The sequence below is a fragment of the Mesocricetus auratus genome, unplaced genomic scaffold, assembly GCF_017639785.1.
Source record: "Mesocricetus auratus isolate SY011 unplaced genomic scaffold, BCM_Maur_2.0 Super-Scaffold_100018, whole genome shotgun sequence".
Taxonomy (NCBI): Eukaryota; Metazoa; Chordata; class Mammalia; order Rodentia; family Cricetidae; genus Mesocricetus; species Mesocricetus auratus.
In genome coordinates this window covers 42,272,596-42,294,866 of record NW_024429199.1, presented here as the reverse complement: position 1 = coordinate 42,294,866, position 22,271 = coordinate 42,272,596, and the positions used below count along the sequence as shown (strand labels likewise).

The following is a 22,271-nucleotide window of genomic DNA, read 5'->3' as shown; positions in this document are numbered from 1 at the left end:
CATTCCCCAAAGTCGGCGTGGGCCACCTGCTCTTGGCTAAACTTCACCAACTCCGGGAAGCTCAGTGTAGAGATGCAGACTACAGTGGAGCTCACGGGCGCATCTGTCTGCGGGGGACAAGCCTCGGGGGCTGGACTCAACTCAACTTTAGAGTCACAGCCAATCAAAACTGGCCAGAGACCCAAAATTTGGAATCCTCTCAGAACACAGACACATGGTTGGGAATATTTGATTCGGTGAAGGATGGGAGAACAAACTATAATTAACTTTAAAAATCACACGTTAAAAGAGATCAAGAAACATCTTGGCACAGGAATAATTTTGGAGTCAGGGAGGCCAATAATTTGTGGACGCACGCAGAGCTGTCACACAAGTCTGGCTATGGGCTACAGGGATACTGGCGCTCACTGTCACCTGGATGGCTCTGTGTGATCTGGGGCACACTGCATGTATTCTGTGGGATGGACACCGACTTTATAGTCAAGACAGGGAGCTCTGCTCCTCCGATCCCCACATCACAGCAGGACCTTGGCTCCGCCTGGACCAAGTGCACATCATCCCAGCCACGCTCCTTTGTGCAGCTAAAACGATAATGTCGTCGTCATAAAGGCAATGGCTTTAGGCGGGGGAGAGGAAAGCGCTGGCCACTGAGGAGCAGGCCTCCACTTTCTGCAGATCTGTACCTCGGCAGGGCTTCCTGACTAAGGCTGAGGCATGCTGGGAGAGCTATTCTCCACACGCACGTGCAGGCCATTCAGGGACACAGTTCTTTCCTGACAAATAAAGTGCATCTTTAGATCTTTGCAGACATTACTGCCTCGGACCCTGCACCCCACTGGGGTTTTATTCTGGAAAAATAGTTTCAGAGCTGTTCACGGGCAGCTTCTTTCATTCTGTGAACTGAATGTAATGTTGTGTGGATTTTAAAATTAGATTGGCCAGTGCTCCCGTACACCCTGCATTGTGACAGTTCGGGATCATTCAGGGTGAGGCTGGAGGGGAGGGGGGAGAGGCTGGAGGGGAGGGGGCAAGGCTGGAGGGGAGGGGGCGAGGCTGGAGGGGAGGGGGGAGAGGCTGGAGGGGAGGGGGAGAGGCTGGAGGGGAGGGGGCGAGGCTGGAGGGGAGAGGGCGAGGCTGGAGGGGAGGGGGGAGAGGCTGGAGGGGAGGGGAGAGGCTGGAGGGGAGGGGGAGAGGCTGGAGGGGAGGGGGCGAGGCTGGAGGGGAGGGGGCGAGGCTGGAGGGGAGGGGGAGAGGCTGGAGGGAGGGGGCGAGGCTGGAGGGAGGGGGCGAGGCTGGAGGGGAGGGGGGCGAGGCTGGAGGGGAGGGGGGCGAGGCCTGTGCCTAGGGATGGTCAGGGCAGTGCGCAGCTGGCTGTATTTATTTGGGACCTTTTGACTGCAATGTTGACGGTGGCCGGAGAATCATTAGAATCATTAGGAGGGAACAGAATTCTTTCTCTGGCTTCTACATGTAAACATCAGGCCTGCTTCAAAGCATTTCCATCTAGGCTGAGGACCTGGTGGGTTCAGTGAATATCCAGAAACAGGCCCCTTATATCCTCACTGTGTGGCTTAGGGTTCCAAGACTGTTTTTCACTCTCTCAGGGACATTTAAATTGCGCCTGCACCCAGGGCTGATACCAAGATAAAATGACAAGCATACAGACATTGCGAGGCACACTGTACATGCTCAAGAAACACGGGCTGTCAGTCAGCTTCAGACCCGGCCATTTGGTGGCCAGTGCAGTCTCCACCCTGTACAGCAACTGTAACAGTGCCACCAAGTGCTGACGGGTCACTAGACTTCAATGTGGTCTCTGTGGTGACCAGTGACCAGAAGCCAGGAATCGTGGGATGTTCCTGAGTGAGGACTGCCATTCACAACTAAGCAGGAGGCCAACGTCTTCCTGTCTCTAACGCGGGAGTTACCAGTGCACAGTGTTCGGTAATTTCCCACTTGAAAGTCTAATGGGGGACAAAGGCCAGTCAGAGCTGAAAAGCATGACCAACAGCCTGCGTGGAAGGGCCGGACAGAGCTGCCTCACGATGGCACGGAAGGGCTTTTCCCATAGTATTGAGGGTTCCCTTCAGTGAGAACTTGCTGGACAGGCAACAGCAGAACTAAATCCAATCTCTCTCTCTTTTAAAGTACACACTGGAGTGGCCCAGAGGGAAGAGGCGGTGCAGCAGCCACTGGGCCTGAAGGGGGCAGCACTGGGTCTGTAAACTATCAGAAGGTGGGTGTTTACTGCCCAGGGTTAGAGGGATGTTTTGAAATTCTTGGATTAGAAACAAAGGCATACAGCTCAGGACTGGAAGGTCCCGTCTGAGGAGATGAGGAAACGCGGGCGTGAAGGGCAGCGCCCAGACTTCACTCTCCTCTGAAGCACTGCTGAGGAGGTGCGCTCCTCTCCGGGGTCTGGGGTCTGGAGCAGCCAGCTGCAGCAAGCACTGTCACTTACCAGGAGATGGCGGCTGGAGCTTGGGCTGTTTCTTGGCATCCCCGGTGCTGAAGACTTCTGGTGGGGGCTCCTCCCCTCGCTCAATTTTGCACTCAAAGGCGAACAGGTACTGGATGTACTGCTTTTTGAGGGAGCTGGCCGCGCTGCTGGACGTGCCGACGTTTAGGTTGGTTGCCAGCTCACGCCACTTCTTGTTTTTATTAACCTAGCAAAGAAATGGGCAGGATCGTTGGTCTGCAGGAAGAGGCTCGCTTAAAGCCAGGAGACGGACAGACACTTAATGTCTTGCCTTTTTTCATTTGCCTCTTTTAACCAGAGCTCACCACTCCCGCTCAGCAGCACACAGACAGCATTACACTTAGAAAACCATTAAGGAACCTGCTGATGGCTACATAAAAGCCCACTTGCTGGGGTCTCTGCCTGCTCCACCTTCTAGAGGTTTATATAAGAGTTTCTGGATTCCTGGGTCCCAGGATGAATGAAGACACCCCCCCCCATACACCCATCCCCATCTAATCTCTAACAGGATGCCTAACACTAACAAAAAGACAGCACTGTACTTGCATGAAAAAATAACGCCCCTCCAAAGCCACCTGAGTATGTGCCTGGGACCCTGGCTACACGCTTCCATTAAGCTGTCAGTCACCGAGGCTCCCGAGGGACAGACACAGGAAGGGTCTAGAGCAGGGCTACTGCTCTCTAGCTGGAGTGTTGGCCAGCAGCTTAGTGTCAGGGACACAGGTTTGTGTGTGTCCTACAGTGATTCCTACCTGAGGCTATGTGTGTGTATGTGGGGGGCAGGGACATTGTTTCAACTTTTTCTTTCCTACTTAGGAATGGGTTTTGAAACGATGAAGTCATGAATGAAACATGAAGACATACAAATAAGTCAGGGAAGACGGAGGCTTGTATCTTTTGATGTGTGCTATGTTGTATGTTGAGTAGCTTGAAACTGTCACAAAATAATGAATATCTGGATCCAAACTTTAGCACAAGGCCCTTTACATTCATTAGTACTAAATAGTCAAAACGAACCCTGTTGATGGCTCTGGGAGATGCGGTTGCTTCAGACTGCAACTCTGCTGCTTGGTCAACCAGAGTGCGGCTCTGAGCTGTCAGAGCACAGCACCTGCTCACAGGCTTGCTGGAAAGCAGCATGGTGCCTGCAGCACTGTCCCCAGCCCTGCGTGAGCTATGCTAGCAGGGCTGCACACACCGCCCGCCCGCCCGCCCGCCGGGTGAGTGGCTTCCAGTTGTTCTTCAGGCTTGGTGATTTGCATGAGAGTCTAGCCTAGGGGAGACGGTGGGAGGGGTAGGGGTGCAGGAAGAGTGAGGAGAAGTTTTCACAACAGTACGCATTCACTTCAACTAGACTCCTCACCAAAGAGGGGTAAACACTGGGGTGCTGAGGACACAAGATTTAGGGGACACCTATCCCGACAGTCGATAAGTGCTGGCAACAGACAGAAAATGAGTATCACCAAGAATTCTGTACCTGGGTATGTCTCCTTCCCACCCAGTGTCCTGGCCCTGCGGCCTACGACAATACTGGCTCCATAGTTATCCAGGAGTTATGACTGAATTTCTCTTTCTGTTTTCTTTTGAGGTGTGGGGTCTCACAATAGCTGAGGTTGGCCTTGAACTTCTGATCCTCCTGTTTCCACTTTGCAAGTATGGAATTATGGGTGTGTCCCACTATACTCAGTTTGAACTAAAATAATGATTTTGATTTTGATTCGACCTACATAATGAATTTAGTCATTTCTAAAACACTTCTGGAGTATTTGACCATGAATCTATAGGAGATACCAGAGAATTCTGGGGCTGCTGGGAAAAAAGGCTAGTGATCTGTTATAGATAAGGAAACTGAGACCACACAGTGGAGAGTCAGGAACCCCAGCCCTCTCCGGCCCCTACAGCATCCTAGAAGATGACCTCCTATAGGCTTAGATTTTCCTCTGTGGAAATAAACACAACACAAAACGCAACATCCCGAAAGGAAGTCATCCGTTCAAAGGCCAGTCTCCAACACTCGCTCCTCACTCTCTCACTCACTCACTCACTCACTCACTCACTCACTCACTCACTCACTCATTCATATACTCACACACACTCACTCTCACTCACTCACACACTCACTCACACATGCACTCTCTCACTCATTCACATACTCACACACACACTCACTCACTCACTCACACGCACTCACACACTCACACACGCACTCACTCACTCACTCACTCACACACTCTCACTCACTCACTCACTCAGTCACTCACTCACTCACTCTCTCACTCACTCACTCACTCTCACTCACTCACTCACACACGCACTCACTCACACACGCACTCACTCACTCACTCACACACTCACTCAGTCACTCACTCACTCACTCACTCACACATGCACTCTCTCACTCACTCATCCACACACTCTCTCACTCACTCATTCACTCACTCAGTCACTCACACACGCACTCTCTCACTCACTCACTCATTCACACACTCACCCACTCATTCACACACTCACTCACTCACTCATTCACTCACACACTCACTCACTCACCTGTGCCAAACCGCCAATCTCCTTGACGCAGACATAGAGTCGAAACAGGTCCAGGGGCTTCTTGCCCACTGCTGGAAGACTGGACACGGGGGACCCCCTTTCTTCCATGAATGCCAGGTAGCGGTCAACCCACAGCTTCCTCTCCGGCTCGTTCCCCAGCTCATACACTTTTGTGATCTTCTCTCCAGTGGTGGAAGATGAGCTGGACTTCTAGTGTCACGAGTATGGGGCAGGGGCGTGAGGGGACGGGGATGGGGCAGGGGAGAAGGTGAGGAAAGAGCCGAGAACTGGTGAGTGCAAGAGAACACGTTTAAAACTGCAGTTATCGTACAACAGCTGGGAAGGAAGGCTACTAGTTCAGGCACAAGTTATACATTTTCTTAAATAATATACTTTGACTTTAAATAAATGGGCCCAAACTCTTCATTTTAACACCCAATTGAATTAAAATAAACAGTCCGACACAAGTACTGAATCCCAGAAGGCAAGATTCCAATGAAGTATCATGTGCTTCTGAAAAGTAAAGGACCAAAGCCCAGACAATGAACGCCCATGGCCAGATTTCTCATGCCTGATGCCACAGAGCCCCTTATTCCAGACAATGAACGCCTGTGTCTGATGTCACAGAGCCCCTTATTCCAGACAATGAACGCCTGTGTCTGATGTCACAGAGCCCATTACCCCAGACAATGAACGCCTGTGTCTGATGTCACAGAGCCCCTTATTCCAGACAATGAACGCCTGTGTCTGATGTCACAGAGCCCCTTACCCCAGACAATGAACGCCTGTGTCTGATGTCATAGAGCCCCTTATTCCAGACAATGAAGCCTGTGTCTGATGTCACAGAGCCCTTACCCCAGACAATGAACGCCTGTGTCTGATGTCACAGAGCCCTTACCCCAGACAATGAACGCCTGTGTCTGATGTCACAGAGCCCCTTATTCCAGACAATGAACGCCTGTGTCTGATGTCACAGAGCCCTTACCCCAGACAATGAACGCCTGTGTCTGATGTCACAGAGCCCATTATTCCAGACAATGAACGCCTGTGTCTGATGTCACAGAGCCCCTTATTCCAGACAATGAACGCCTGTGTCTGATGTCACAGAGCCCCTTATTCCAGACAATGAACGCCTGTGTCTGATGTCACAGAGCCCCTTATTCCAGACAATGAAGCCTGTGTCTGATGTCACAGAGCCCATTATTCCAGACAATGAACGCCTGTGTCTGATGTCACAGAGCCCTTACCCCAGACAATGAACGCCTGTGTCTGATGTCACAGAGCCCTTACCCCAGACAATGAACGCCTGTGTCTGATGTCACAGAGCCCCTTATTCCAGACAATGAACGCCTGTGTCTGATGTCACAGAGCCCCTTATTCCAGACAATGAACGCCTGTGTCTGATGTCACAGAGCCCATTATTCCAGACAATGAACGCCTGTGTCTGATGTCACAGAGCCCTTACCCCAGACAATGAACGCCTGTGTCTGATGTCACAGAGCCCATTATTCCAGACAATGAAGCCTGTGTCTGATGTCATAGGGCCCCTTACCCCAGACAATGAGTGCCTGTGACCAGATTTCTTGTGTCGGATGTCATAGAGTTCCCTTACCCCACACAAGGAACGACTGTAGGTGATGTCATAGAACCTCTAACCCCCAATAATATTCCTATTTTTTCTCAAAGTAAGAATGATTGATATGTGTCCTTATGAAAACCAAGTCACGTGGCAGAAAGATACCTGGTTCTTGCTGCGGAGTATGCAGGAGGACAGAACCACAGACAAGAGACAGGTGTGCCTCCAAGCTGCTGGAGTTTGTAAGCAATCGCAGCGAAAGCTGGGCCTGTGGTAGCCAGCTCTCCCTAGTAAGGCTTCAGTTTCTCAGCATGTACAAGAGGTTATTAGACAGGTTCCCCAGTGTGGTTAATGCCCTGGAAACCACGCTCCAGGCTGGTCAACTGGCAGCTTCCCCTCTACAACCATTATGCCTATAAGTTAAGCCTCTAGCTTGAGAATTACTGAGGCATCAAATCTGTCCATAAAATACATAAACATGATGACGTAGGCCCACTACTGAGAACCTGTACCCCCCAACTATTTGGAAGGCTGGGGCAGGAGGATCATGAAGTTTGAGGCTAGACTGGACAGTTTATTGAGTTCCTGTCTCAAATCTGAAAAAAAATGTAGGAAGAGAATTGGGGGTAGAGCCCAGCGATAGTATACGGGAAGGTCGAAATGTAGTCTCCAGTTCTGAAGGGCAGGGTAGACGGTGACATGGTTAGAATGGGAAGCAACTGTGATCTTTTAGGATTGACTTTGGCATTGAACTTGAACTCCAAGTCCATTTAGCAATTACTTTAGGGGCTGGAGAGATGGCTCAGAGGTTAAGAGTACTGACTGCTCCTCCAGAGGTCCTGAGTTCAATTCCCAGCAACCACATGGTGGCTCACAACCATCTGTAGTGAGATCTGGTGCCCTCTTCTGGCCTGCACGCACACATGCAGACAGAACACTGTATACACAATTGACTCTTAAAAAAAAATTACGTTAGATAAGAAATTTACCATACTTAACGTGTGTGTGTATACATATATATATATGTATAATCCAAATGATAAGCTTTTAAATTTTATCTTTCATAAACTTTATTTTCTACAGAAAATCTTCCAGATTTTTTACTAAGAGAAGAAACTGCCAACAGAGCTGACAGAGGATGTGCATACCAATAACCCTGCAGAAAAGCCTGGCTATTGCCAACAGGACGGCCATTAGCAGGGGGCTGCTAACTGGTGGCAGAGAGGTGTGTTTCTTTTAGGAAGAGTCGCTCAAACATAAGCCCAGTGCTTTTAAAAGCCAAAATCATAAACAGGAGCATGAGGAAAGAGCATTCTCCCTGGTCAGATCCAGTTCCTCACAGACAACTGGGGGCAGGGCTGGCCAGCGGGCGTGCTGTTAACGGGAGGGTTATTAAGGCGGTCCTCTGTTTAGAGGGACCTGGAAGACCTAAGCAGCTCTGCCGCCATCCTGGAGGTAAGACCCAGCCTCCAATCCCGTCAGTGCAGAGACCAGGCAGAGGACTGGAGACAGCAGCATTTCCCCCTTCTGAGAGGATCCTTACAGCTGGAAGCAGACCCAAAACACTGGTGAGTCTGCATATGCAGATTTTAATTTGGTCATCTTTCGTTGTTAACTTTTGCTATTCTAATCTATTCCCTTATGATTAGGAAAGGGCAATGAGCAGTTTTTCAAAAGGTATTTTTTAAATTATGCGTGTGTATGTTTGTGTCCACATGTGTGTCTTCATCTGTGTGTATGCATGCAGTTGTCCGCAGAGTCCACAAGAGGGGTATGAATCACCTGGAATTGGAGGTACAGGTAGCTGTGAGCCACACTATGTGTGTTATTGGAGGTACAGGTAGCTGTGAGCCACACTATGTGTGTTATTGGAGGTACAGGTAGCTGTGAGCCACACTATGTGTGTTATTGGAGGTACAGGTAGCTGTGAGCCACACTATGTGTGTTATGGGTGCTGGGCACTGAAACCGGATCCCTGGCTGCTCAGCCATCTCCTCAGTGTAACAGATCAGTGTTACTGATAACTTTGCACCTTCCCCAAAGCATTTTTATGGCTCTGCTATGCAGGCAAAAGCGTTTCACACAGCGGAAGTATGTAGATGACCCTGTGATGACCTCTCAGGGAGCCGATGCTGATCTGCACCAGGGCTCAGACCTCATCACGTCTGGATCGCTCCCTTGCAGTACTTTGTTTGAGAGTGTAATACGCTGTCCGCAGCACTTACACCGGCGACTGTGACTGCACGCACTTGGCACAGTGGCCTTCGCACTAATGGCCTGAAAGGTGTTCTATGAATGTGTAAGCATACAAAAAAAATGTGTAAAAAGTCTGACTGTGCTCAGGTAAGAATTAACAACTCATCCAAATAGCCCACGCACAGGACAAAAGGTGTGGTGGCCTTTGTGGCACTACAGCTGAGACAGCAATAACCGACACCTCTCTTCCCTGTCCGAGGCAGATGCTGGTGTCTGAGCAGAGAACTAGGAGAACAAAGTTCTGTGTTTCAGAACTTACAAGCAAACCTATGCCCCCAGCGCTAAACAAGGACATGTTCACCGCTGTCACTGAGCACAGCACCTCCTCTCTCCTAGACACGAGCCGCCTGAGGAAGTTTTTACTTTTCTTTTAGATTTATTTTTTATTTATTTATCTTTTATGTGTATGTGCATGCTGCCTTCATGCATGTGTAGCATGTGTATGCAGTGCTCATGGAGGCCAGAAGAGGGTGCTGGATCTTTTGGAACTGGAGTTACAGATGGTTGTGAGCCACCACTGGGTGCTGGGAACCAAACCTAGTCCTCTGCCAGAGCTCTTATCCTCCCCCCGCCCCTCCCCAGCCATCTCTCCAGTGCCATCTGAGGATGGTCTTTAAGACACTCTGCCTATAACAGCGGAAAAAGGCCTTCAGGAAGATCAGGTAAACTTCTGCAGGTGTCCAAGGGCCACTTGAAACTGCGTCTAAGCTGTAAACCGCTATAAACATCGTATCCCAGGTTCTGAAACTACTGGGGAAGGGAGAAAAAAAGGAGCGGACGCTGTGGAAAAATTACAGCAAGATATTCTTATGGTGCCACAAATGTTTTCCTTGCATAAAGTTTAATTAAGCTAAAACGCACATTTCCTCAAGCCTCTGAGGCAGATTTACATTTCGGCAGTCTTTACCATATGCTTGGGTCTATGTATATGTGCATGTGTATGGACAAATGTTTATTTATGTTTTAGACTGTTTTCTAACACAGCAGTGCTGGTCTGCAGCGCACTGTCAAAGCAAGGCCAGCAGCTTTGCTGTTTCGCCTGGCTCATGACTGCTATTAGCAAAGCTTTCCCGGGGACACGAGTAAGAGCAGTTTCAAGCACAAACTGAAGGAGCATGTGTCTGCAGCGATCAGAAACAACGGTGGGGAGGCATGAGGTCCTGCACCGCACCGCATGCTCCTTCAGTCTCCTTCCGGAATACGCGTCTCATGCAGCAAGAGCCTACCATCTTGTCCTTGTTTAGCGCTGGAGCCAAAGGTTTGCTTATAAACTCGTGGTATGAAAAGAAATAAGATACATGGCAATATTTAAAAAAAGAAAAACACTATATTTCAATTGTAATCATCAGAAAATGGGGTCAGTACTTTAGTTTGCTTTTCTATTACATTTAAATAAAATTGCTTTTTTCTTTTCGAGGTAGGGTTTTCCTATGTAGCCCAGGCTAGATTCGAACATGGTCCTCCTGCCTTAGCCTCTCTAGTCTGGGATTATAGACATGTTCTACTGCATCCAGCTAGAAAGTGGAATTTGGGGTAAGCATTTTGCACAGGCCTGGCGGGGCAGCTTGAGTAGCAAGTTGGAACACAGCAGCGACTCGGTCAGTTGTGATCCCAGGACCGACAATGAGTGTTACAGTGTGTTTCCTGTCTATTAGAGGTCTTCATTTTCACTGATCACTCTCAATTATTATCTTAAGTTTTAAACATTACCATTTTCTACCACTGAGCGAATATGCAAATGGTTTTGTAAATGTATCTGAATTCTTTCAATTCATTTCATATTATTAACTCATGTGCCTTTTCCTGTTACAAAGAGAGAGAAAGGAAAGAAGAGAGAAAGACAAGGAGAAAAAAGGCCCAGGGTGGGTTACTGAAAGATAAAACAAAAAATCTCCAAACCACACAATATTGGCTGCCTTCTGAGACTCAAAGCGAAAGTACAATAGCACATAAAAGGGTGGGCTCCCCGCCCTCTGACATGGCTGGAAGGGGGTCACTTCTCATTCTGTGCATTTCAAAACTGAAGCACATCTGCGGGGAGGGGATGCCTGGAGCACCCTCCTTGCTCTGAAGAGAAAAATGCTGTCACAGCAGCAGAGTTTCACCAACCTTTGCTCCACCCACCGCTCTTCGACTGAAGGGCTTGGTATTTTAAGCAAGTGGATGGGGTAACTAGTGACAGCCTCCTTGGGTTTTGACTAGATTGCCAGATCCTACATAGCCAAGGCCTCTTCCCTCCAGCTCAGTCTCCCTGAGCTGGGCTCTTTAATGCATTGTCTTACAGAAATCATCGTGTTCATTAAGTTTCTTGACAACTAACTTCATGTTACTTTTTTAAAAAGATCTTTTGATTTCTATATGAATGTAAAGTAAAAGTTTTCTATATTACTTTTTTTTATCGGTACAGAGTAGTTTTTTTGGAAGGAATAAAGGTCCACTTTGGTGGTCAGAAGAGCATTTCCTGGTATGTACATGACACTGCTGTCATTTACGCACCGCACTTAGCTAAAGATAGCCAGTGTTTTTGTGCAGAATGCCACTTTCCTCTCTCAGTGGCAGGTACGCATTCTTAGTCCAAAATTTCACACTCACTGACAGTTCTGTAACTTGGTCCATTTCAGACATACATTTTATAAATGAAACCAGTAGCTGTTATGATACACTGTACCGGGTTGTAATACTCATGTACTTCAGGTAAGCGGCTTTGGAATCAAGTTTTAGATAAAGTAGCCCAGTCAAAGTTAAGCCAGGAGCCAGATGTGTCATTTATGTCCGGGCTGCTATTAGTTTCCATGTAGATGACAGCAACTGGTTTTAGAGAAACTCTCCATGGCACACAGCGTGTACCCCAGGGAGGAGTCTGAGCCCCCAAAGCAGAGGTGCACTCCACGGGGAGGTGGACCTTCACCTCAGAACAGAGAAAGCCAGAAAGATCTATGACTCACACACATTTGTCTTGTTACTAGTGCAATTGCTTATAAATTCTGCCTTTCCGTGCATCGACAATGAAGAGCCTTAGAAAGCAAATCAACAAGCATTAAAGTATAATTAATTGACTCCCCTCCACCCCCCCAAAACGCAACAAACGACCAGGCCACTTACAGGGCTTGACGGAGTCTTGGGCCAGCCTGGGCTGCTGATGCTATCGCTCTCGTCTCCGTGAAAGGAGGAGATGCTGGCAGAGCTGGGGGACATTGGGGAAGGGACTGGCAGGTTGCCTGGGGTTGGAGGCTGAGAAATACCCTGAGAGCTGTAGCTATCCTGTGGTTGGGGAAAAAAAAATGACAAAGGTAAACTTTATTTAAAACAACAAAAGTACACCAGTTTAACACACACACACAGTATATATAAAGACATGTACAAACATACTAAAAAACACACACTAGCAAAGTACTGAAACATCTGACTATGACTGGTCGGTTTGTTGGACTGTGGAAAGCCCACAAAGCCATCATGCTTGCTTCGAGCTTAGATGGAATGCTGAGCATGGATAGCCCTTCTGCAGAAAGTAAGAAAACAGAAACGAAAAGGCCTGTCACCTCACTTGTGAAACAGCAAGCATGCTGTTGCCGAGGTGGTCAAAACAGGACGCTCTGAGCTGAAGGAAGAAAAAAGTGGCCCCGCGCATCCCCATCAGCCAAGAGACATCCCAGGCTTCCCCAACAGGTTCTGTCCTCGCACGCCTCCCCCGCTGTGACTTAATGCTGTACAAACTGGTAATGTGCAGATCCACACCGTGGAGGGTGGAGTGGGACAGCAAAGACCTCAGACTCGCGGCACGTGAAGGCGTGCAGCGCGAAGCGAAGAGACAGCGTCTCAGCACCAGGCGGAGGGGAGGACAGCAAGGCAGCCCTGCGGCCAGCCACCAGGGCATGCAGGGAGAGGGAAGTACCTTCGACTTGCTCTCGGGCTGGGACACACCTTCTTCTTTCCCATCTGCTTTAAGAGGCACGGACAGCTTGGATTCGCCAGGAGACATCATATCTGCAAGACCCATAGACGCTAATGGAAAACGGAGAGAGTCAGGGTTAAAGGTGGGATGTCCCACAGCACTTCTGGGGACATGATTATGGCGTGAAGCAGCCGGCACCCAAGCTTCCCTTGGAGGAAAGAAAGGAAGAGAGGCTTGGGCCCTTGGATCACGCTGATGTCTGAAACCCTTTTACACGGATGGGGGAGGGATGATGGGACGGGACAAGGCCAATTATCTATAGTATCTTCTCTTTATCACAGCTTAAGAGAGTAGGCAACAGGCAGAAATGGGCGGTCATATGACTGTTCGTGTGGCGCTGAAGCAGCTGCAACGTGTGTATCACCCAAGCTCTAGAGGGCTTGGCGCTCTATTTCTTCAGTTCAAGCAATCTGCTTGCAAAACCTTAGCTACTTCACATGGTCTAGGATATACTAAAGGAGGAAAAGTGTACAGAAGGTTCCTATGACTCCAGTGTGCTGCTGTCCCCTTAGCTGCCACAGAGCCTGCAGTCACCAACCTCTACAGCCAATGAGACACCACAGGGGCTCCTGACACTACCTACACTTTCTACCTAGGGTCTGAGAGATGCAGCAGGCTCCATGGAGGCCCCAGAAAGAGGGTCAGAGGACGCCTGACTCACATGTACTCACTGTAGATGCCAACAGACATCCCCAGGCAATTGATTTCTTTTTTTTGGTTTTTTTTTCGAGACAGGGTTTCTCTGTATTGTTTTGGAGGCTGTCCTGGAACTAGCTTTGTAGACCAGGCTGGCCTCGAACTCACAGAGATCCACCTGCCTCTGCTTCCTGAGTGCTGGGGTTAAAGGCGTGCACCACCAACGCCCGGCAGTCAATTGATTTCTTAAGGGAAGAACCAGACAACCGTAAGCAATCAGCACAGCTGTCCAGGAACAGAGCTGTATTTCCACACAACCTACTGCACAGCCCTCTGCCCAGCCCTGAGCTAGCAGAGTTGCAAGTGAGCTACAGACAGATGTGGAAAGAAGGGAGGGACACTGAGGCAGCGATCTGCAATCACTTCCTGTCAAGGTGACAAGTCCTCATAAACGGGACCCGCTGCAGATGCGGCAACGGCTAGTGTGGGCTCCGCCAGGCAGGACAAGGGAGCACAATGTACTAGAAAAAAGGAAGGGAAGCCCGTTTTAAAAGGCCCCGTAGATCGCCACATACTCTGCTTACTATGCTTTAGAAAATAATTAATTTTAATTACAGCAGTGAGAGAATGGGCAGACTCTGGTGAGCTGGCTGACAAGCTCCATGGTGCTAATTTGTTAGCTAATATCATTAGCATCACTACAGGTTGAGACCACAGGTCCTGCCAAAAAAGCCTACTCTCCACACGCCCTGGAGTTTACGTCGGCACACTCAAGACCATGCTCTGAAATCCCGTGTTTCCACAGGCGCACTAGCTGGGCTCGCAAAGCCCCATTTGCAGCCCCGTCAGTCCTTAAAGTCATCACAACACACACAAATCATAATTGAGATGTTTTTTTTCAAATTACTTTCAATACTTAGACTTTAAGAACTGGAACAAAGAGCTTTTTCAAGTGGTGCAGCTGCAGAGAAAAATCTATTGGGATCAGCTAAAAATGCGTTATTTCTGCGAATGTGTGAAGCTCAGAAAAAAACAGCTGAGCGATATTACAGCAGCCCGCCTTGCTCAAAGCAGTGGTTGCTCTCGTGTGGCTTCCCTGCGGGGCCCAACGAGACAGGAGTTAGTGAGCCCGTGCACTGGAAGACGAGGAAACACATGCAGCTCAGGGAGCAAAGGGGCCTGTGCAGGACTGTCTGCATGTCCTTGCAATGGCAGCCGGCACAATTCAGAGGGGGGGGGGAGGTCACGGCACACGGCTTCTGCCAAATCCTGCTGCTCCAGAGGTGATAGCTGACTGTTTTGCCAGTATTTGTAAGTTATGCCTGGATATTATTTTGGCAGTAGGAATAGTGATATGTTTTATGCACTTCACACGTTAATGTACACAAAAGTAATTTTAAGAAGAACTAAGCCAATTGTACTATAATAATCAGCAGTAATTCACACTGATTTCATAATCAGACTCAGATGAAGATAAGTACATGTGGAATTTGAAACTCCCCAAATTTCTTCATTCTCTATTATACAGTTTAAACTGGGCATCCTGGATATGCAAATATACTGCGTTGCCCTACTCTTCCATGAGACGGGGAATGGAAGGATACTCTCTAAGTGCGGCATAGATTCTTCTTTTGCTACACCATTGCACTGTCTTTCTTACTGTGGCTTTTATTTTTCTTTTCACTGAAATGCTTAGCTTTGACTTAAGCAAAATTTCAGAGTCATGTATCTGCCATCTCTCCAGGGTGGTGGTCTCTCACTGGCTTTACTTGTTCCTCGGGAAGAAGCCCACACTGCTGTCAGGGCGCTTTCCGTCAATGCTCAGTCTCCCATTCCCAGGAACCCAGACTATGATGCCTCACATGCAGACACGAGCGCATTAAAGAGCACTATGAATGTTAATACAATCAAATGTCCCCAACTACAGTACAGGTTTTGCATAAGGGTATACATAAGTTTACCTGTAACTTATACTTTTGCTCACAATATTAAGCAGAAATTTTAATACAATTTTCTAAAAACAAATTTCAATCCCAAATATAAAGTGACTATCAACATCCCACCAAACCCAAATTGCTCCATCACAGGGAAAGTCCCCACTGTTTCCCATCCAATGTCTTCTGGCACTTAGTGAAGAAATACCTGCCCCATTTATACTCACATTGCCTCCATTTAAGTAATTATTCACTCACTGAAGCCTGTGACAGTGTTATTACAGGGGAGGATTGTGTGTGTATGTGTTTGTGAGCACACACACAATTGGCTCAGTGAAGGGAATTCTGGGATGCTAGTTATAGGGGGTGCTAATGGAATCTCAGAAAAATCCTACTGCTGGCCCTGCCTACATCTCTGCTACCTTCCTCCCTGTGTAGGACACCACAATGGAGGGTGCCTTGCTGCTACCCAAGGGCATTTATCTCCATAGTCCCACGCCTGGAGGCAGATGGCACAATGATCTGCTCCCACTGTGTAGGGTAGCACACAGCTCTGGGGGAGCCACACTGCTGACACCTGTCATTCCTGTTCCTCTCAGAGATGAACACACTCATAACTGACTCACATGGACCTGTCAACAGACACAAGAAATACTAGATGGTCAATACCCTTCAGATGTTCTGAATGATTACTTTCTATCAGGTAACAAGTGATTTAATAATGTGGAAATAAAATCATATAAATGTGTAGAACAAAATTTGATAAATGTTTGAATTATTAAAAATTCAATATTTTGAAATGCACAATGCCATGAAAAATATACTGCTATGCTATACAGAAAGCTGTAAGGATAAATGGCCTTTCACTGAGCAGATTTCCTTTGCATGAAGTAATGAATCGCTGAATTATCTGAATATAAAATGAAACCCTTTCTATGAATCCCCATGAAACTGGTTCTTTCTTAAGGACACATAGATCTTCCTAGTCAGGACAGTGCACCATCTGTTTACTATTAGTATTTTGGGAGCTCTGGGGTTTAAAGGAAAAGGGGAAAATGAGTATTTCTAACAGTAGGTAGAAATGTATCCCAGTTTCAGAAGTAATTTTATTGCAGGAAGCCAGACAGAGCATAGGGTAGTCAACCCAGACCCTGTATGGGCGGGGCAGCATCACAAGGAGGAGGCAGCCCCCTGCTGGAGGCTGCTGAATCTGCCTAACACTAGGAAGGGACATCTCAGGTTCACAGTTTAGTCTAGGTTTTTCTAAACCCACAGAGGAGCAGCGATCAGGGAAGACGCTAGATATGGATAGCTCATCTGCTCATGCAGGTAACACTCTGGCCCCTCTGGGCTGTACCTGTGACAGACAGCTGAGGGGAGGCGGGGCACTTTCCAGGATACCCAGACCCAGGGAGCATGGGCAAAGCTGTGTAAATGGTATCTGATGACCACGGGAGCTATGGCTCACAATGTGTTTCTGACATGTCTGGAAGCTTTGGAGGATTCTCCATGTTCATCAAGCTTGTGTGAAATAAGGGGAGAATCCTACAAAAGGGATGCTACCATGCAACCAATTGCCAGTTTCCTGTTTCTGATGCTGCACTCATCTTTGGGAAGCTCTGGATCTTGAGAAGTAACAAGGGCCTTGCACAATGTTCACAACTGGATAGGAACTGTAATATTCTAAGCAGGCCCAATCTGTAAGAAGGCAAATATTTTCTAAGAAGGGGACTGAGAGACTTAACACAGCCAGACAGCTCTCTGGAGACAACCTGCAGACAGCTCTGTGGAGCTGCCAACTGCCACACACATGGAAAGGTATTGTCCTGAAAGGGAGAAGTACTTTAGGTTCCTCTGCTCAGCTCTACAACCCCCTCCTCTGCATCACAGAGCCTACACGTTTACTTGTGTCACTGCCAAGTGACAGTTCTTGCTCTGGGACCCTTCAATCCTCCTAGTCACTCCTAAGGATAAAGAGAATGTACCACATATAGTCAATCCAAAGATGCTTGAAACACGCTGATGGAGTGTTCACATGATGGAGAAGCATTTACACGGAGTCACAGACTAAAGAAGCCTTCTGAAGCAAGGGTGTGGACTTAGTCCGTGTGCACTGGGGGATTCCCCCTTCTCAAGTCACCCTGAAGCCTAAGAGGAGGAGACAGGAAGATAGGGTGGCCCTCACAAGCAGAGGCACTGGTTACCTGTAGAGCTGTTCACCATTGAAGGCGTCATGCTGTAGGGCTGTGCCTGTGTGTTCATCAGGCCGGAGCTGTTGTTCATGGGTTGGCTGTAGGGAGAGCTGGAGGCCATGAGCCCACCCTGGTTCATGCCAGGAAAACTGCCTTGCCTGTAGGGAGAGAGAACAGGTACACACGCTGAGCACCTAGTTGGCGGCACGGTGCCCTGGCAGTCGTCGCAGGATGCAGGGGCAAGGCTGGCAGGTTTTAGAGGCTGGACCCTGCTGGCTGGCAAACATTCCAGACACTATTCACAAATGCGTTACACTCATAATCGTGTCAAGTATTCTGAGTTATTGTTCACTAAGCGCCAAGACAAACAGAAGCAGGGGTAGGGGACTTGAAATAGAAACAGGAATTACAAGAGCAAGCCAAATCAATGTCTAATTTTTAAAAGTCCCTTTTCTTTTTCCCGTTTGGTACCAGTGATCAAATCCTGGGTCATCCCACTCCTGCCCTGCCCCACTTGCCCAGCCCAGAACCCTAAGAAGGCACAACCGCAGTCTTGATGCTGCAGTAAGATGCTTTATTTATTTATTTGTGTGTGAGTGGGGGGGAGAGAGTGACAGAGGGAGAGAGAGGGAGGGAGGGAGGGAGGGAGGGAGGGAGAGAGAGAGAGAGAGAGAGAGAGAGAGAGAGAGAACATGAGCATACAGGTGTCCACAAAGGCCTGATACATTGGATCGTTATGGAGTTGGAGTCACAGATGGCTGTGAGCCCTGATGTGGGTGCTGGGAGCTGAACTCAGGTCCTCTGCAAGAGCACCGTGTGCTTAACCACTGAGCCACCTCTGCAGTCCTGATTCGGAACAAGAGCTGACCACTCACACCGCTTAGTATCCTCACATCAAACCCAGACGTCAAGAGATGAGGAACAAAGAAGCAGTGTGAGAATCCCATTAAAACAACCCTGCCCTACATTTTCTGATACAACGGGCATGAGAGGAAGTCCTGCTTCCACGCCAGTCCTGTTATTTAACTGTTTGAAATCAGATCCTACCGAAACACAGCATCTATATACGCGGTTTAAGGAGTCATGAGGCGGAGGATCTCAGACGCCAGAAGGAGTCCAAAAGCTTCCTCTGCCCCAGGATGTCACAGGGCAGGGACAGCTGAAGCGTCTTTACTTCAGAGGTGCCGCCGCCTCTTAGGGACTTGGTTTATGCTCCGTCAGAAACAGCTGCCTTTCACTCCTGGCTGTTAGCAGTGAGATGGGAGAGCGGCTAAGAGTCATGGAGGGTCTGGTTAACTGGGACGCTCCACCGGAAGCTAAGCTTGCCTTAGTAACAACACCCTTTGAAAAGCTCCCCAGCTATGGCTATGCTAGGAGTAACCCCGAGAAGAGGGCTAAGTTCACTTCCCCCTTCCTTACCTGTCCCAAACAACTAACTATTCACTCCCTGAGCTGCTGTGGTGGCGCTTAATGTATAGCAGTCAGCATTTTCACGAGATTCAAAAGCATTATTGTTCAAAACCATTGAGTATATTCCTTTTGTGCCCTGATTTCTAGTGGACTCAACTGGCTGGCTTATATGAGAAATTAAAATAGGAACTTTTTTTTAAATCAAAGAATCAAAGATTTAGGTATTTGTTTCTTCTTCTTATCAGCAGTGCAAACCTTCAGGGAACTTCTGTAGCCATACTCGCTGGGGACTTGGGAAGACATTCCCGAAAGGTTGGTGCGTGCACGGCTCTGGGAACCACTGCACACATCTACACGCTGCTGGTTAGCATCAGAGTGCCCTCTGTAGCTGGTCTGGGCACAACTACCATCGCCCAGTGGCTCCTGAGTAACTTCTAGGTCGTTGGGCACTTGTAAAAAACCCTGTGACGACACGGGAGTCATCTTCTCATGTTGCTTGGGACACTATTTATCCACAAGGACAGTCAAGCACTATGTAACTTTGACTCTGTCTTCTAGCAAGCATCCTGTTCAGAAGTTAAGGGCCCTTTTTGTCTGTGGTTTATCTGTAAGACACAGAGGGCATTTCAGGGGAGCTAGAAGACAGAGTCCCCACTTCAGTTAGCAGCAGCCTGGAGGAGCTTTAGTGAGATGGGTCTTGGGTTGGGACTAGGTGGAGATGTGACCTGTCAGTCTACGACAAACCCAGGTTCCCATGAGAACAATTTTCAACAAGGCTGGCAAGTGCTGTCCTGGATCCAACAGGGCCTCTCTGTCTGTGGCCGCCCTTACTGAGGCAGTTTGTGAGAGCAAGTTTGCACCACCAGGCCTTGCCAAGGCCTTCGCACTGAAGACATTAACATTCTGTTTGTTTTTCTTTTAGATTTATTTCTGCTTTGTGTGCATGAGTGCTTTGCTTGTATGTTTGTATGTGCATCACATGTGTACCTGGTGCCTGAGGAGGTCAGAAGAAGGTCGGGTGCCCTGGAACTGGAAGTCACACATGGTTGTGAGCCACCTCATGGGTGCTGGCCACTGAACCCCGGTTCTTTGTAAGAAGTGGTCCTAACCACTGAGCCAGCTCTCAGCCCCACCACCTTCAGACATTCTCAATGTAAGAACTCTAGGAAATGCCATTCAACAGCAGGAAGCAGGCGTGGAGGGGCTTTCTTTTGGGAGGTTGGTCTTTCCTTGTCTCAACTTCAAGTGCAGCCTTAAATGCTTTGCCACATCAACCCAGTTTCCATCTCAAGGAACCCCCCCCCCCCATCAGTTCATCAGGCAACTTCTGCTTTTGGGCTTCTGAAAGTCCTTACTTGATGGAGTTGTATGAGGAATCCGCTAAGACAGCAATGGTTTACATGGAGCTACTGGGGTGCTGCTACCCCATGAATGGCTACTGGTCTAGGTGTGCTCAATGCACAGGCCGTGGCAGCTCCAGAATTGCTTCCCATTGCTTCCCTTAACTCAGCTAGCAGAGTGCTCATCGATTTAACTGGAGGTAATTTAGGGACATACACTTCTACTGAGGAAATCTCTATTAGGAAGGCTTTGGGGTAGGGTAGGGTAGGGCCGATGCCTGCAATCCTAGGACTCAGGTGGCTAAGAGGAGAGGACCACACAACTTTTGAGGCCATTCCAGCTTACACAGGCAAGAGCTTGTCTCTAGAAGTCAGAAACAAAAGGATTTGTTTGCGATGATGATTGTTGTGGTCACCCAATCTTGAAATAAAACTGGACCCAATTCCTAAAATCTTTCATGTCCTTCCTGGAATGACTGCAATGCTTCTAGGTTTTCCTTGGCGTGCATGGCTAAGGCGCCTCCAGACGAACAGCTTTCGCATCAGTGAGGAGGACAGAGCGCCTACCTTCTGAGCGGCTGTGGATAGGGCGCCCTCACAAGGACTTTCAGGGTTTTCTACAGAACAGAAGTACATATTTGTCTGCTCACAGGGCCTGGCTCTGGAGGGAAAAGCAGCAGAGGCCAACACCAATTCTAAAGTGACCGTTTAATTGGTTTATGGTAAAGGCAAAATGGGCAAAATGGGGACTAGAGCTCAGCTATGCTGTGAGTTCAGCAGCTAAAAATTCTTAATGTCAATTTCAAATTTTCAATAAGATCCAGCCCACAGACTTTGGGGTTTCTAGAAAGGCAAAGCCTTATTGTTTTGGTAATTAACACTTGTTTTTCCCTCTAAGGGACGGGGAAGAGGATTTGAAGAGCAGGGACATACAGCACTGCCCCAGCACAGGACACCCAGGGGAACGGAGCCCCACAGAGCCAGCAGAGAGAACTATTTCTGCCCCATGTCTGGAATGAAGAGTCACTGCAGTAGGCGTGTGATGGTCACGTCTACAGCACCTGCTCTGAATGGATGCCGGGAAGGGTGGAGACACTGAGCAGCAGAAAAAAATGGACACTCTACCGTTTGTCCCAACAGTTAGAACTGAGCCTGGGAACCCTAACCAGCCCCAATTCCAGGCAAGTTTACTCTTCATATGCTTCTTGGATTCTCTGGGAAGCTCCCTATCAAAACGCTATACAGGCAAAGTTTCCACACACCCATCGTGCATCACCGGTGAAACAGATTTCTGACAGAACTGCATGGCGACTCCTCCAAGGCACTACCCGGGGGGAAAACCTATTGAAATAATCAAGTCTGGTATCTAAAGAGTCACACAAGCGAAATGGAGACGCGGACTGTCCTGCCGGGACCAGTGTTCGCCATGGTGGGTGCAGTAGCCTGCAGCAGCTGCCTTGAAAACGCTGCTGGCAAGACCACGTCATGGTTATTCCCACAGGTCAGCGGCTCTGGCCAGGCAATCCCGTGAGAGCAAACCAGCTGTTCCACACCCTTTGTGCTAGAAGACACACTGGATTAAGAAAAATTAAGCAGAAATGCCTTCTACTGAGTAAGCTATGACACTCACAGTTACCTGCCCAGGGCTGGGGCTGTAGATGGGACTAGGGACAGTAAATTGGAGGGACACAGATGTGGCCAAAACAGCAAACAACACATGGCCAATAGCCTGCACGAGCTCCAGGCTTGCTCTGTGATGGGGAAGAGTGACCCCTGAGGAGGGGGTGGTGCCACGTACCCCTCAGATCTGCAGCCAGTGAGAGCAAAGAACCCCAGAAGCAGGGCTCTGGGACATTTTGTAAAAGCACAGGCCAGGAAGAGGGGCTGGAGGTTGGCTCCCTGAGGCTCCGTCTTCATGCTAAGAGAGGGGCAGGGCGCCTTTAAGCAGC

At 48.6% G+C, this 22,271-nt stretch overlaps 1 protein-coding gene across 1 annotated transcript in view; it reads right to left on the bottom strand.

Annotated features, from left to right (window-relative positions):
• Arid1b (AT-rich interaction domain 1B) overlaps positions 1-22,271 on the bottom strand; it is a 283,138-nt gene that overhangs the window by 19,358 nt on the left and 241,509 nt on the right. Inside the window, 5 exon segments of the mRNA XM_040728432.1 lie at positions 2,462-2,666; positions 5,027-5,236; positions 11,961-12,119; positions 12,751-12,860; positions 17,585-17,730. Of these exon segments, the coding sequence (XP_040584366.1) occupies positions 2,462-2,666; positions 5,027-5,236; positions 11,961-12,119; positions 12,751-12,860; positions 17,585-17,730 (830 nt within the window).